General features: G+C 49.6%; 1 protein-coding gene across 3 annotated transcripts in view; it reads right to left on the bottom strand.

The window, feature by feature from the left end:
• Window positions 1-12,877, bottom strand: part of LOC103189623 (dipeptidyl aminopeptidase-like protein 6) — a 200,011-nt gene that overhangs the window by 28,431 nt on the left and 158,703 nt on the right. For all 3 annotated transcript variants that reach the window (XM_042332321.1, XM_042332320.1, XM_042332322.1), the window contains exons 4-5: window positions 6,403-6,497; window positions 1,332-1,406 (exon numbers count right to left, since the gene is read on the bottom strand). In XM_042332321.1, the coding sequence (XP_042188255.1) occupies window positions 1,332-1,406; window positions 6,403-6,497 (170 nt within the window). The remainder of the gene's footprint in view (window positions 1-1,331; window positions 1,407-6,402; window positions 6,498-12,877) is intronic.

The raw sequence follows: 12,877 nt of genomic DNA, 5'->3' as shown, positions 1-12,877 counted from the left end.
AATAAAATTGGCGTTCACTTCCTGGATGTTTTTTTTTTGGAGCATTGCTGCTGCGCTCACCCCCGAACCACACAGACACCGACTGCCACGTTCGACTACAACCTGCACAGTCACTACACTTTACAGGGAGCCCTGTGAAGCACTCGTAAGTAGGGAACCCGGTTGTGAGTCGATTGGCCGATCGCTTTTCGGGTATAATAATTCCCTCAAAAAAAAAATGCGGTCACTTCAACCCGCGGCTGTTTGTGGGGACGCGGCTGTGCGCAATCGGCTGTCGCGTTTCGCCCACAAAATACACAGTCACTACACTTTACAGTATATCCTGTGAAGCGCCTTGAGACGTCACAAAGACGTGATAAGGCGCCGTATAAAGGTGCAAGGATTATAATCATTATTATTATGATTTTTATTATGATTATCCGGCACACAGAACGAAGTCAAGGGTTCTTCCCTTCATTCAGACTGTCAGGAGGAGACAGGGAACGTTGCCTGGTGCCTGTTTCAAAGTGGCAATCTGTCGTGCGAAAGATTTAATAATAATATAATAGTAATCCTTGCATTGTATGGGTTACACATAATTCTTTGTCTGGTAACCTGCAAAGGTTCTTCAATAAAGAATACATTCTCACTGTTGTGGGGCTACGCTATTTATGATCTGAATTCCAGTATCATCTTACAAATCTGAAGCTCTTAGGCAAAATAGCTGTTCTCATGACAATAGCATATTTTGCACAATTTGGCAACAATTCCCATTGATCTGGTGTTTGGGATAAATACGACGTGAAGTGCATCTCAATGCCGTTTGTGAGACAACTGCCGCACGCGCACCGGTTGCCGCGTTTGCTTCGCCAAACACTCCATCACTGACACAGAGGGCATCCTGTGAAACACTGCGGAGACAGCCTTGGACATGGAGGGCTCTGTGTCAAATTCTCTCCCCCCCCCCCCCGCGACCCCCGCCCCCACCACCACACACACTCCCCCATCACAGATGATCAATCCCTCTGCCTCGACCCCTCCCCCCCCTCCGTTCCTATCTTCGAGTCGTGCCTGAAGACCTTCCTCTTCGACCAGTGCCAATGGAGATCGAAAGCACGGTCGAAGAGGAGGATCTTGAGATGGGTCTTGAAGGAGGCGAGGGATAGTACTATAATAATAATATTGTTGTTGTCGTTGTTGTTAGGTGGCACCACACGAGTCAGCGCTTGATGCGAGCTTTGGATTCCAATGGGACGGACCCGAGCCCTTTGCTTTCTCTCTCCCGCGTCTGACCCACAGGCCCCACTCGCTCCTTTCCCCCCCCCCAAAGGAAAGCAAACCGTGTCATGTACCTGTTCGACGTTGTAGGCCAGGAGCACGTACTTCATGTCCGGGGAGACCTGGTACTTGCTGACCTTTAACGATTCCTGTTAAAAATAAACACATTAAAATTAAAAAAAAAGTTTCATCAACAGAAATGTTAAAATGGACCCCGGTTGACCTTTCGTGACCCAACAGCCTTACGCGGCGTCACTACGTTTGGAGTTGTGGAGCCCCGCAGCTTACACAGCGCCTCATCACGTCTCCGAGACGTCTCGAAGCGCTTCCCAGGATGTACCGTAAACTGAATTGACCGCGTACTTTGTGGGCGAAACGCGGCAGCCGAGTGCGCAAATTGGCTGCCGTTTTCGCCCGCAGTCAATTCACTTGACCGTGTTATCCCGGGAAGCGCTTTGAGACGTCTCGGGAGACGTGATGAGGCGCCGTACCAAAGGCCAGGATTGTTATTATATAAACGCAAGCTGTTGCTGCTGTTGTACCGGGCTGTAAGAGCAAGTAGAATCAGGAGAGCGAGATCAGACCAGGCGGGTGATGAGTCGGGCGGAGTTGAGGGGCCGAACAAGATGTTTCTGCGCTGTACCAGTCTAGGATTCAAGGTTAATGTTTACAAGAGAGAGCAGTACAATGGCTGAGCTGGAGATTCGGAAGGAGAACAGAGGTGGATCCGAACTCTTCTACGACACCTCATTACAGCAGGTGATTGATCGGTGAACAGAGCGTTGGGAACAAGGTCAAAGCAATTCTCTCCCAGCCCAGATTTCACTCTGGATTCCGAATTCGAGATTTCATCGGTTTCACCGTCGTTCCAACAACAACCTGCGCAGGGGAAATAATCATTTAGATTTTGGGTTCATCCGACAAAACACGGACACCCATCGCCGTGCTTAAGGGTATTCAAACCAGTTTGAGGGTACCCAGCGTCCCACCTAACTTCCCATGTTTATAATAATACTAATAATAATCGTTGCATTTGACACGGCACCTCATCACGTCTTCGAAACATCTCAAAGCGCTTCACAGGATAACACTGTAAAGTGAATTGACTGTGTATTTTGTGGGCGAAACGCGGCAGCCGATTGCGAGCAGCAGCGTCCCCACAAACAGGTTGTGACACAGGTTGGCAAGGCTTGGGCAGCCCAGAGTGCAGGTTGCGGTAACTGATGGAGTTTAACCAGGTAAAACTACATAGCTTGCCATTGAGAACACTGTACAGCAAGTCAGTACCCAATGTTGTTGTTGCTGTTGTTGTTGTTGTGTCTCGAACAGAATGTGCACTCTCTCCACGCCACGCCCCGCCTCACCAAATTCCAGGGAGTATGAGGCGCGGGTTGGTAAGAGCCAAGGGTTTGGGAACGGATGATGATGGCGAAAGCGGTACTGCATTTGCTGAGATCGAAGGACAAATCAGGTAGAACACACTGATGTGAGACAGAGCTGAAAGTCTGTGAATGTTACAAGATTAGACTGAACAGACAGACAGACAGACAGACAGACAGACACCTGGAGGGTGAATAGTGTATCGAATGCAGGTATTATTATGTTATCATTAATAACTCGGTTCCACTGAAACCAGGCGTGTGAAGGACACTGCTCTGAGCCGCAGATAGAGATTTACTGGGAGTGAAAGAGATTTGCTGCAAAATGGTCTCGAGTTAATGAATCATCACCAGGACTACTGGTGGCCTGAAATTTCACACCAGCATTAGCTTCCGAGATGAATCCTGACCGACCTTCCCAAAGCCTATTCTGAGGGTATTGAGCCAACTCGCCCACAGCAACACAGTCACTTTACCGCTTCACAGGGGAGTCCTACAGCCAGCTCAGGGGTTAGAGCCCTCGCCTCGCGAGCGAGAGGACCCGGGTTCGATTCCCGGGCAGGTCAGGGCGAGACATTGGGCAAGTTTCCTCACTCCACACACACACACACACACACGCGCCTCTGTTTACCGGCAGTCAGTAGGAACCCGGTTGTTAGTTGATTAGTGGGTCAATTGTCCAGGTGTAATAATCCCTTCCAAATAAATAAAAAATAATTTGGTCACTCAACCCACGGCTGTTTGTGGGGACGCTGCTGTGCGCAATTGGCTGCCGCGTTTCGCCCCCAAAAATACTCAGTCGATCCACTTAACAGTGTGAAGCGCTTTGAGACGTCTCGAAGACGCGATGAGGCGCTGTGTCAAATGCCAGGATTGCTATTATTATTCCTCTCTCATTTGAATTTATCCCGAGGTGGGAGCAATGCTGGCGGGGCCCTTGTAAATCCCTATCGATAGTTTCTCTCTGGCTTCGCTCTGTCTGTCTCTCTGTCTGTCTGCTTTTTTTTTTCCCTTCGTGTTCAGCCCCCCGCCTCTCTCCGTTATTTTGTTCCTTCCCATTAAAATCCCATTACGTTTCCCAGTCTGCCCCTGCAGTGAAGCCGGTGAAATTTTCAAACTCGAACCCAGCCAAGCTTCGGCGAGGGCGCGTTTCAATCCAACGTACCACGAAATGAATTAGAACCTGGTGTAATGACTTTTGTGCCTATTGACTTGCAAGATAATTTTTTAATGGATTTCATACAAAAATCTACTGTAAACGCAAGGCACCGTGTCCCCCCGCTTACCCCTCGGGTATAATCTCTTTGTGGTTCCAATCTCAAACCAATTTTGGAAGAAGGTGATGAACGGTTTCAGTGAGGAAACTTATTACAGTTTTTCCTGGGGTAAACCGATCTCACAGCAATACGCTTTCAAGACAGAAGGTATTGATTTGCCGTTTTTCTGTCTCGCAGGGGAACAGAAGGTAATAATAATCCCGGCGTCTGACACAGCGCCTCGTCACGTCTGCGAGACGTCTCAAAGCGCTTCACAGGACACGCTGCAAAGTGAATTGACCGTACATTTTCAGGTCGAAACGCGGCAGCCGACTGCGCACAGCAGCGTCCCCACAAACAGCCGTGGGATTAAGTGACCAAATTATTATTATTTTTTATTTTTGCCCCAAGAAGTGACTACATTTTTAAAAATGTATTTCGAAGGCATTATTACCCCCAGAAAAGTGATCCTCCAATCGACTAACAACCGGGTTCCTACTGACTGCCGGTCAACAGAGAATCGAACCCGGGTCCTCTCGCTTGCGAGGCGAGTGCTCTAACCGCTGAGCTACAGGGACTCCACAGAATACAGTGGGCAATGCCTGACATGAAAATATGCTTTATAAATGTATATTGCTGTTGCTCTCGCTCTCCCGGTCTCTCTCTCTCGCTCTCCTATATCATCCCGCGATAACAACAACACAAATCACAAGTGCCCAGAGCCTTTCACGTCGGGAGGATGTACGTCCCGAGGTGCTGGACACTCGGGGATCTGCACTCGAGCTGGTGGTTGGCATCAGGAGGGGGTGGAGGGTGGGGAGGGTCGGGGTTAGGAGGGTGACTGAAGACGTGGTTGAAGAGGAAGGTCTTGAGGATGGGATTTGACAGGTGCGAGGGAGGGGATGGCGTTCCAGAGGGTTAGGGGGGCAGAGTGGCTGAAGGCCCGCCTGCTGATGGTGGGGGCGGGCGAGCCGGGGGACGTGGAGCAGGCCGGAGTCCGCTGAGCGGAGGGAGCGGGCGGGTTGGTGGTGGGGGGGGGTTTAGCAGATCGCAGAGGTGACAGAATCTGATACAGACACCGTATCTTCCTGGCGACAGATGACAAGTTCTGACAAGTTCATCCGGAGTTTTAATCTCTCTTATTAAACTCCAGAAACCCGGAGGGGGACATGAGCTGATCGCTGGCATTTCTGATGGTTGCTATGAGCCGTGTAAACATTCACCTGCAGCCTCCACCCCCCCCCCCCACCCCCTCTCCCCCGAATCAAATCACCTGCTCTCATTTCCATGAGCACCCGCGGGTGTATTCCATCTGCTCCTGGCTCCTCATGAATATTCAAAGCCCTTCACTTTTCAAACGCACGTGTCTGCCCGGCTCAGTGAGCAGAGCTCTCGCTCTCTCTCTCTCTCTCTCTCTCTCGCTCCTCTAAACGCGGCAAGAGGTTGTGCGTTCGAACCAACTGTTTGGAAACTTGTGCAGGTCTACGCTGGAACTCAGTGCCGTGCTGGGGGGGTGGAGGGTGGGGTGTGGGGGGTAATCGCAGAAACTCCCCTTCCCTTCCACGTCCACCAGACCTCGGTTTACTATCTCACGTCACAGACCCATCTTTACTCCGCACCCCCTCCCCCGGAAAAAGAAAAAAAAGGCCTCCGGGAGATTCAAACTTGCGGTGAATTTCTTTCTGGAAGTCCAGATTGGAATATATTAAACCGTCCGTAACAGACTTGTTGTGAACTGTGAAGTAGATTGATGAAGCTTTTAATTTGCAAAGTAGCTTTTGATGGCACCTCTGGGGCGAAATAGGGGACATTAAGACATCACATTAAGTGTCTGCTGTAATGCAGCATTAAATTCTATTTCTGAACTGTAATTGTCTGACTCTGATATAATGGCAGTTTGATCATATTTCTATAAATAATTGACACCTATCTAATAAAGATCTCAGCACTGCTTCAATAACTCAGGTCTGAATACTCAACTCCGGGCAACTCACACAGATTGGATTAACACTGTGATCGACATATTCGGAGGTAACTTAAAACCTGCCCTGGTTACAAAAGGCCCCAACAAACAGTGACCATCACAGAAAGAGTGACTGCTCAATTGTGGAGTCCTGTGTCTCAGGGGTTAGAGCCCTCGCCTCGCGAGCGAGAGGACCCGGGTTCGATTCCCGGGCGGGTCAGGGCGAGACATTGGGCAAGTTTCCTCACTCCACACACACACACACACACCTCTGTTTACCGGCTGTCAGTAGGAACCCGGTTGTTAGTCAATTGATGGATCGCTTTTCTAATAATTCCATCAAAAATAAATTTTAAAATAATTTGGTTATTTCAACCCGCGGCTGTTTGTGGGGACGCTGCTGTGCGCGATCGGCTGCCGCGTTTCGCCCACAAAACACACAGTCAATTCACTTTACAGCGTATCCCATGAAGCGCTTTGAGACGCTCTGTCAAATGCCAGGATTATTAATATTATTGTTAATATCTGCTGACAGGAAACCACTTACAAATCTCTGGTTCTCCATCAGGAGGGTGGTTGCGTTGGTTTCCACGTTCAGTGTCACCAGATGTCCCTCGCGGTTGCGATACAGCAGATCGGTGTCTGCGAAGAGAGAAAAGGCATTTCGAGGTCTTAGTAACTTACACGGGATCTATGCGAATGAAAAGAGACACAAGGTTGGCCCACTGGAGTCCTGTAGCTCAGCTCGCCCCGCGAGGGAGAGGCCTGGGTTCGATTCCCGGGCAGGAAGGACGAAATGTTGGGCAAGATTCCCTACTCCACACATCTCTGTTTACCTACACAAGTAGGAACCCGGTTGGCAGATCGCTTTTCCCGGGTAACAATCCCTTCCAATAAATAAATAAATAAGTGACTAAATAAGTAAATAAATAATTTTGTCACTTAATTCCACGACTGTTTGTGGGGACGCTGCTGTACTTCGTTGGCTGCCGAGTTCCGCCCACAAAAACATTTTGGCTGTTTGTTTTGTGGGATATTACTGCCGCATTCACCTACACACATTAATGCTCAGTCACTGCACTTCGCAGTAAATTCTGTGAAGCACTTTGAGACATCCCTCCACGTTAAAGGTGCTGTGTGGATGATGATAATTATTTTTTAACGTTTACCGGAACAGGTATTCAGAACCTCGGTTTAACCGCCCATCAGTAATAACAATAATCCTGGCTTTCGACACAGCGCCGCATCACGTCTTCGAGACGTCTCAAAGCGCTTCGCAGGATACCTGCTGTCAAGTGTAGTGACTGTGTGTTTTGTGGGCGGAACGCGGCAGCGTCCCCCACAAACAGCCGTGGGTTGAGCGACCAAATTACTATTATTTGGTTTGTTAACCAGTAAGATTATTTGCGATAACCTCTTCTGTTGTGTGCTTCGTTTATGCTGTTAAATTCATCACTTTATAATTACTCTCGCAACTTAAGCTACCGGCGTGTTTGACTGAATTAACACAGGTTGTCATAACGCACCTGTCCTCTCGTACCCTCAACCTTTAATGCTCATTTATTTATCTACTCCAAACGTCGGCGCCTTTGAAAATATTAATATTAATAAATATCCTGAGCAGGAACATAATTCTTTTTTCTTTAACGAGAGTTATCCCGAGACGTAAAATGTAGCGGCTCTGTTATCCAGGAAGAAGATTTATTAGCTAGCGCTAACTAAGGAAGCGCGGCAAAGAGATTTATGTCAAAACACTGAGAAGAACTAACACTTTCTCACACTTGGAACCAATTTGACGCCAGGATTCAAAACATTTATTTCGCCTCAAATGCCGGAAAATGCATCGAGTTAAAAAAAAAATACCTCTCTGCCTGCGTCTACAGTCACCTCCTTCCCCCCCCCCCCCCCACCACCCCCACCACCCCCTACTCTCCCCCTTTTCCACCTCTCTCTTCTCCCCAAAACGTTGGGCAAGTTTCCTTACTCCACACACACTGTTTACCGGCAGTCGGTCGGAACCCGGTTGTTAGACGATTGGTGGATGGCTTTTCTGGGGGTAATAAACCCTTCAAAAAAAAAAATAATAATAAATTGGTCACTTCAACCCACGGCTGTTCGTGCGGAGGTCCCTCGGTGCAAAACACACAGTCAATTCACTTTACAGTGTATCCTGTGAAGCGCTTTGAGATGTCTCGAAGACGTGATAAGGCGCTGTACCAAATGCCAGGATTATTATTATTATTATTATTACTGCGAATAATAATCCTCGCGTTTTGATATAGCTCCTAATCACACCATCTGAAAGTGCCTCACAGAATTCACCGTGAAGTGTAGTGACTGCCAAACAATGCTATGCGGTTTTAGCTGGTTAAGACTCCAGCAGTTTACTCCCCCCCTCAAGCGTTGGCTCTCGCCAACCTGCGGCTGAAACTCTCTCTGGAGTGTGGGAAGCAACGGAGAGAGAGAGAGAGAGAGAGAGAGTACACATTCCATCCCGGACACAGGGGAAATTTCCATGCGTAGACGGGGTCCGTGTGTAGAACTCTCAGTCAGGTTCGGACAGCTCTTAAACACGGGGGATGAGTTTCCGTGCGTGTTAGACCCCCCCCCCCCCAACCGACCGACCGACCAAATCAAAGCTAATGCATGAATTAAAAACTGATTAAGTATAATCAATTCGTGCGTGGAAGCAATTCTTCCCCAAACACCAGAGGGAGTGACGAGGCTGATGCATATTCATATGCGGTACCTTGAGTTGAAATGCAATTTCCCTCTTTATTAGCGATGTTTATCTTCACAGCATAAATAATTCAGAAATGAGCTGCTTTCATATGATCTTGTGGCAAACAGCGTTTGCGCACTGAGGCGTCCACCGATATTCATTACTGCAGCACTAGGTTGCAGCTCATTACTCAATAAATTGCTTTGCTGGGTTTATTAGTAATAAAAATCCTTGCATTTAATATTCCGCCTTACGCCGTCATTAAGACGACTCAAAGCACTTCACAGAATGCACTGAGTAAAGGGAACTTTTTCCACCTAATGTCAAAGAGTATTGGGCACAGGGTTGGCTGAGGCTCGGAGAACCCCCAGAGTGTGCGATAATAATAATCCTGGCATATGATATAGAGCCTTGGCGCGTCTTCTAGACGTCTCAAAGCGCTTCACGCAATATACGGAGGTGGGGAGGAGGGTGGGTGGTGGGGGGGGGTGTGTTGGAATACTGTTCAGACTCTGTGACCTCCTAACTCCCTGCCAACCTGTCCGCTCCCTCTGGCCTACTTCACGTCCCGCGCCTCGCCCGCCCAACCATCGACGGACGGGCCTTCAGCCTCTCTATCCTCCCCCCACCCTCTGGAACTCCATCCCACAGTCCCTCCGCCTCACACCCCCACCACCCCCACTTGTCCTCCCTCCCTCCTTCGCCTCCTTCAAGACCCTCCTCTTCGACCAACCGCGCCTTCGTTCACCCTCCTACCCCCCTACCCTCCCCCTCCCTCCAGATCCCAATGGCTGACTGTCAGCGCCTTGGGACGTACATTCTCCTGACGTGAAAGATGCCGTGTGTAAACTTCATGCGTTGTGATGGTGGTGGTGGTTGTTAGTTTGGCGGCCGGGTACCAACGGTTAAATTAATTTTAAATCCCCCACCCGCCCCACCCGCCCACCTACTCACCCCCCACTCCTCACCGGAGGAACATGGGCCTGGGCTCTGAGTAATGGGCACATCGCGAGCCACTGACAGGGAATGCATTAGACGAGGAAAGCGAGACACGGCGAGTTTTTAATGATATGTAACTTCAATCAAAGACAAGATACGGTGCTTAGAACTTTGGCGGTAATGAATCCTGTCCAACACACAGATGAGAAATCTCCGGCTGATTTATGGTTGTCACCGCAGCTGAACAAGGTCGTTGTTGAATCTCATTTCCCCCTCACCCACCCTCCTCCCCCCCCCCCCCCCCCCACCCGCCGCTCACTCCTTCACATCAGCGACGATTGATGCAAATGACGCAGAAGATAGTAACTTCCCAGAGATACGCCTGCTCACGTGATTAGGGCAATGCATGTTTCTTTTTATACTCCCCACCCCCTTCCCGCCCAGCCCCCACCTCTATTCTATCATCCAAAACTCTGCAGCTCATGTACTCTCACGCACCAGGCTCCGTGACCCCATCACTCCCACCCGACTCCACTGGCTCCCCGTCCCCCAGAAGATCGAATTCAAGATCCTCACTTTCAAGGCCATCCATGGTCGTGCCCCCTCCTACCTCTCCGACCTGTTGTCTCCCTACCAATCTGCCCGCTCCCTCCAGCGGGCTCCGGCCTGCTCCATGGCTCCCGCCCGACCCGCTCTACCATTGGTGGCCGGGCTTTCAGCCTCTCTGCCCCCCATACACCCGTCTTCCCGACGTGAAAGGCACGCTATAAATGTAATTTTGTTGTTGTTGATTCATCACTAGTTGGACATTACTGTGCACAAATGGCTGCTGTGTTGCCTCTAGCTAGGTTAGGTTGGGTTGCCCAAGGAATTTAAATCAGAATGCATTTGCAGGACTCAGTAGTTTCCCTTAGATAATAATAATACTAATCCTCGCATTTGATACAGCGCCTTATCATGTCTTTGAGACGTCTCAAAGCATTATACCACAAAGCGAATTGACTGTATATTTTGTGGGCGGAACACGGCAGACGATTGCGCACAGCGGCGTCCCCACAAACAGCCGCGGATTAAGAGACCAAGTTATTAATGTTATTATTATTTTTTGAAGGAGCTGTTAACCCCCAGAAAAGTGATCCGCCAATCGACTAACATCCGGGTTCCTCCTGACTGCCGGTAAACAGAGGCGTGCGTGTGTGTGTGTGTGTGGAGTGAGGAAACTTGCCCAATGTCTCGCCCTGACCTGCCCGGGAATCGAACCCGGGTCCTCTCGCTTGCGAGGCGAGCGCTCTAACCACTGAGCTACAGGACTCCACAAGGTGCTTTCCGAAGGTATCAGACACCCAGCTAACCAAAGAAATATCAACTGCTGGTATTACTGTGACAGGTGTGTGTTCGAAAGTGATTTACACATATGAGCTGAGAGAGAGTTACTTCTGCCAGATAGAGAGCGAAGCTTTCTGCCTCATGAGATCGAGGATTCATCTTGTTGATGAACGGCAGACTTGAGGGTGATTGAAAGTGCTTCATGTCACAGAGCAGCCCAGTCTCACACCACACGTGGTGACGGCAATTGATCTGGACAGATGCAAAGTATCCCGAGATGACAAATTGGTTCAGATAAAGAAGACCCTTCAGTCCATTTAATCTCATCAGTTCCAAAACAGCGATCCTACCATCTTCCCGCCACAACATCAAGCGTTTTTGTTAAAAGAAATGTCCTGGTCTTAATCACCCTTCCAGGGAACCTGTTCCAGTCATTAATTACCCTCTAGATAAAGAAACGCTTCCTGTTATCTGTCCTGAAATTGCCCTTCGCAACCCTAAACCTATCTATGTACCTATGTTCTCTTGTTCTAGTATCCGGATGATGATAATAATAATCCTTGCTTTTGCACTATACAAATGTAATTTTGTTGTTGACGCAGCGCCTTAACATCTTCGAGACGTCTCAAGGCACTTCACAGGATACACTGCAAAGCGAATTGATTGTACATTTTTGTGGGCGAAATGTGGCAGCCAATCGCGCACAGCAGCGTCCCCACAGACAGCCGTGGATTGAAATGACCAATTTATTCTATTTTTGAGCAATTATTCCCCCTGGAAAAGCCATCTGCCAATCAACTACCAACCGGGTTCCTACTGACCGCTGGTAAACAGAGCCGTGTGTGTGTGTGTGTGTGTGTGGAGTGAGGAAACTTGCCCAATGTTTCCCCCTGACCTGCCCGGGAATCGAACCCGGATCCTCTCGCTTGCGAGGCGAGTGCTCTAACCCCTGAGCTCCAGCACTGCTCCTGAAAGGATGACTGTTCCGTACTGAGATTGTTCTCGCTAACCACTGTGCTCTGTATCACCGTTCAAGTTCTTCCATCGCACATTCCTCTAATGTGTTTGCGATGGTTCATTTACTGTTTTATTGATGCTTTAATTACTCCGCAGTCACTTGGTGGAAACAATCTGGGAATCAGATGTATTCTCTTCATTACTTTGAAACACGTGGTATTATTGTGCACAGGCCGGTCAAACAATGACCTTGCGATGCCCGAGTGCCTTTGTGCCGATGCCAGTTTAGTAGCTCATTTTCAAATCACTTCATTCCCTGCCACCTCCCTCCCTACCCCTCCGACCTGCTTACTCCCCACTCCCCCCGCCACCACCACCACTAGCTGCCTCCCCTCGGCTGGCTCCGGCCTCCTGTCCGTCCCTCACCCTCTCCACTCCACCATCGGTGGCCGTGCCTTCAGCCTCTACACTACGCTCCGAAACTCTGGAACTCTCCCTCAATCCCTCCGCCTCGCCCCCTCCCCACCTTCAAATCCCACCTGAAGACCTTCCTTTTGATCACAGTCACTTGCCCCCTCCCTCTCTCCCTCCCTCCCTCATTCCTCCCTCCCTCTCCCCCCGGCTCGGGGGTCAGTTGTTGTTGTCGTTGTAACCCTACCATGGCCGTAACGCGTGTGACAGCCTGACACAAGTGCAGGGCCTCGTGCCTGTGAGTCAGAAGGCTGTGGGTTGAAGAAATAGGAATCCTACTGTTCCTCCTGATGTGTAAATGCGATTTGTCGTGGTGGCGGCGGTTGTTGTTGTTGTGTGGAGTAAGGAAACTTGAGCCACAGGACTCCAGGGATGGGGGCGAGAAAATGGGGGTGGGGTGGCGGTGGGGGGAAAGGGGGATTAGGGGAAGGGAAATAAGGGGCAGGGGCAACGGAGAGAGAGAATGGGGTGCGAAGGGGAGGCAATTAGCACATTAACAAGCGGTGAGATAACCTGTTCTAACGAAGAGGAGGAGCATTTCCTCACTAAAATTCCATTGGCGTCCAAATCTGCTAATTCTCTCGGAATCTGATTTAAATGGTCGTTC

Source organism: Callorhinchus milii, unplaced genomic scaffold (assembly GCF_018977255.1).
Source record: "Callorhinchus milii isolate IMCB2004 unplaced genomic scaffold, IMCB_Cmil_1.0 Scaffold2, whole genome shotgun sequence".
NCBI lineage: Eukaryota > Metazoa > Chordata > Chondrichthyes > Chimaeriformes > Callorhinchidae > Callorhinchus > Callorhinchus milii.
This window is presented reverse-complemented; position numbering and strand designations above follow the sequence as displayed.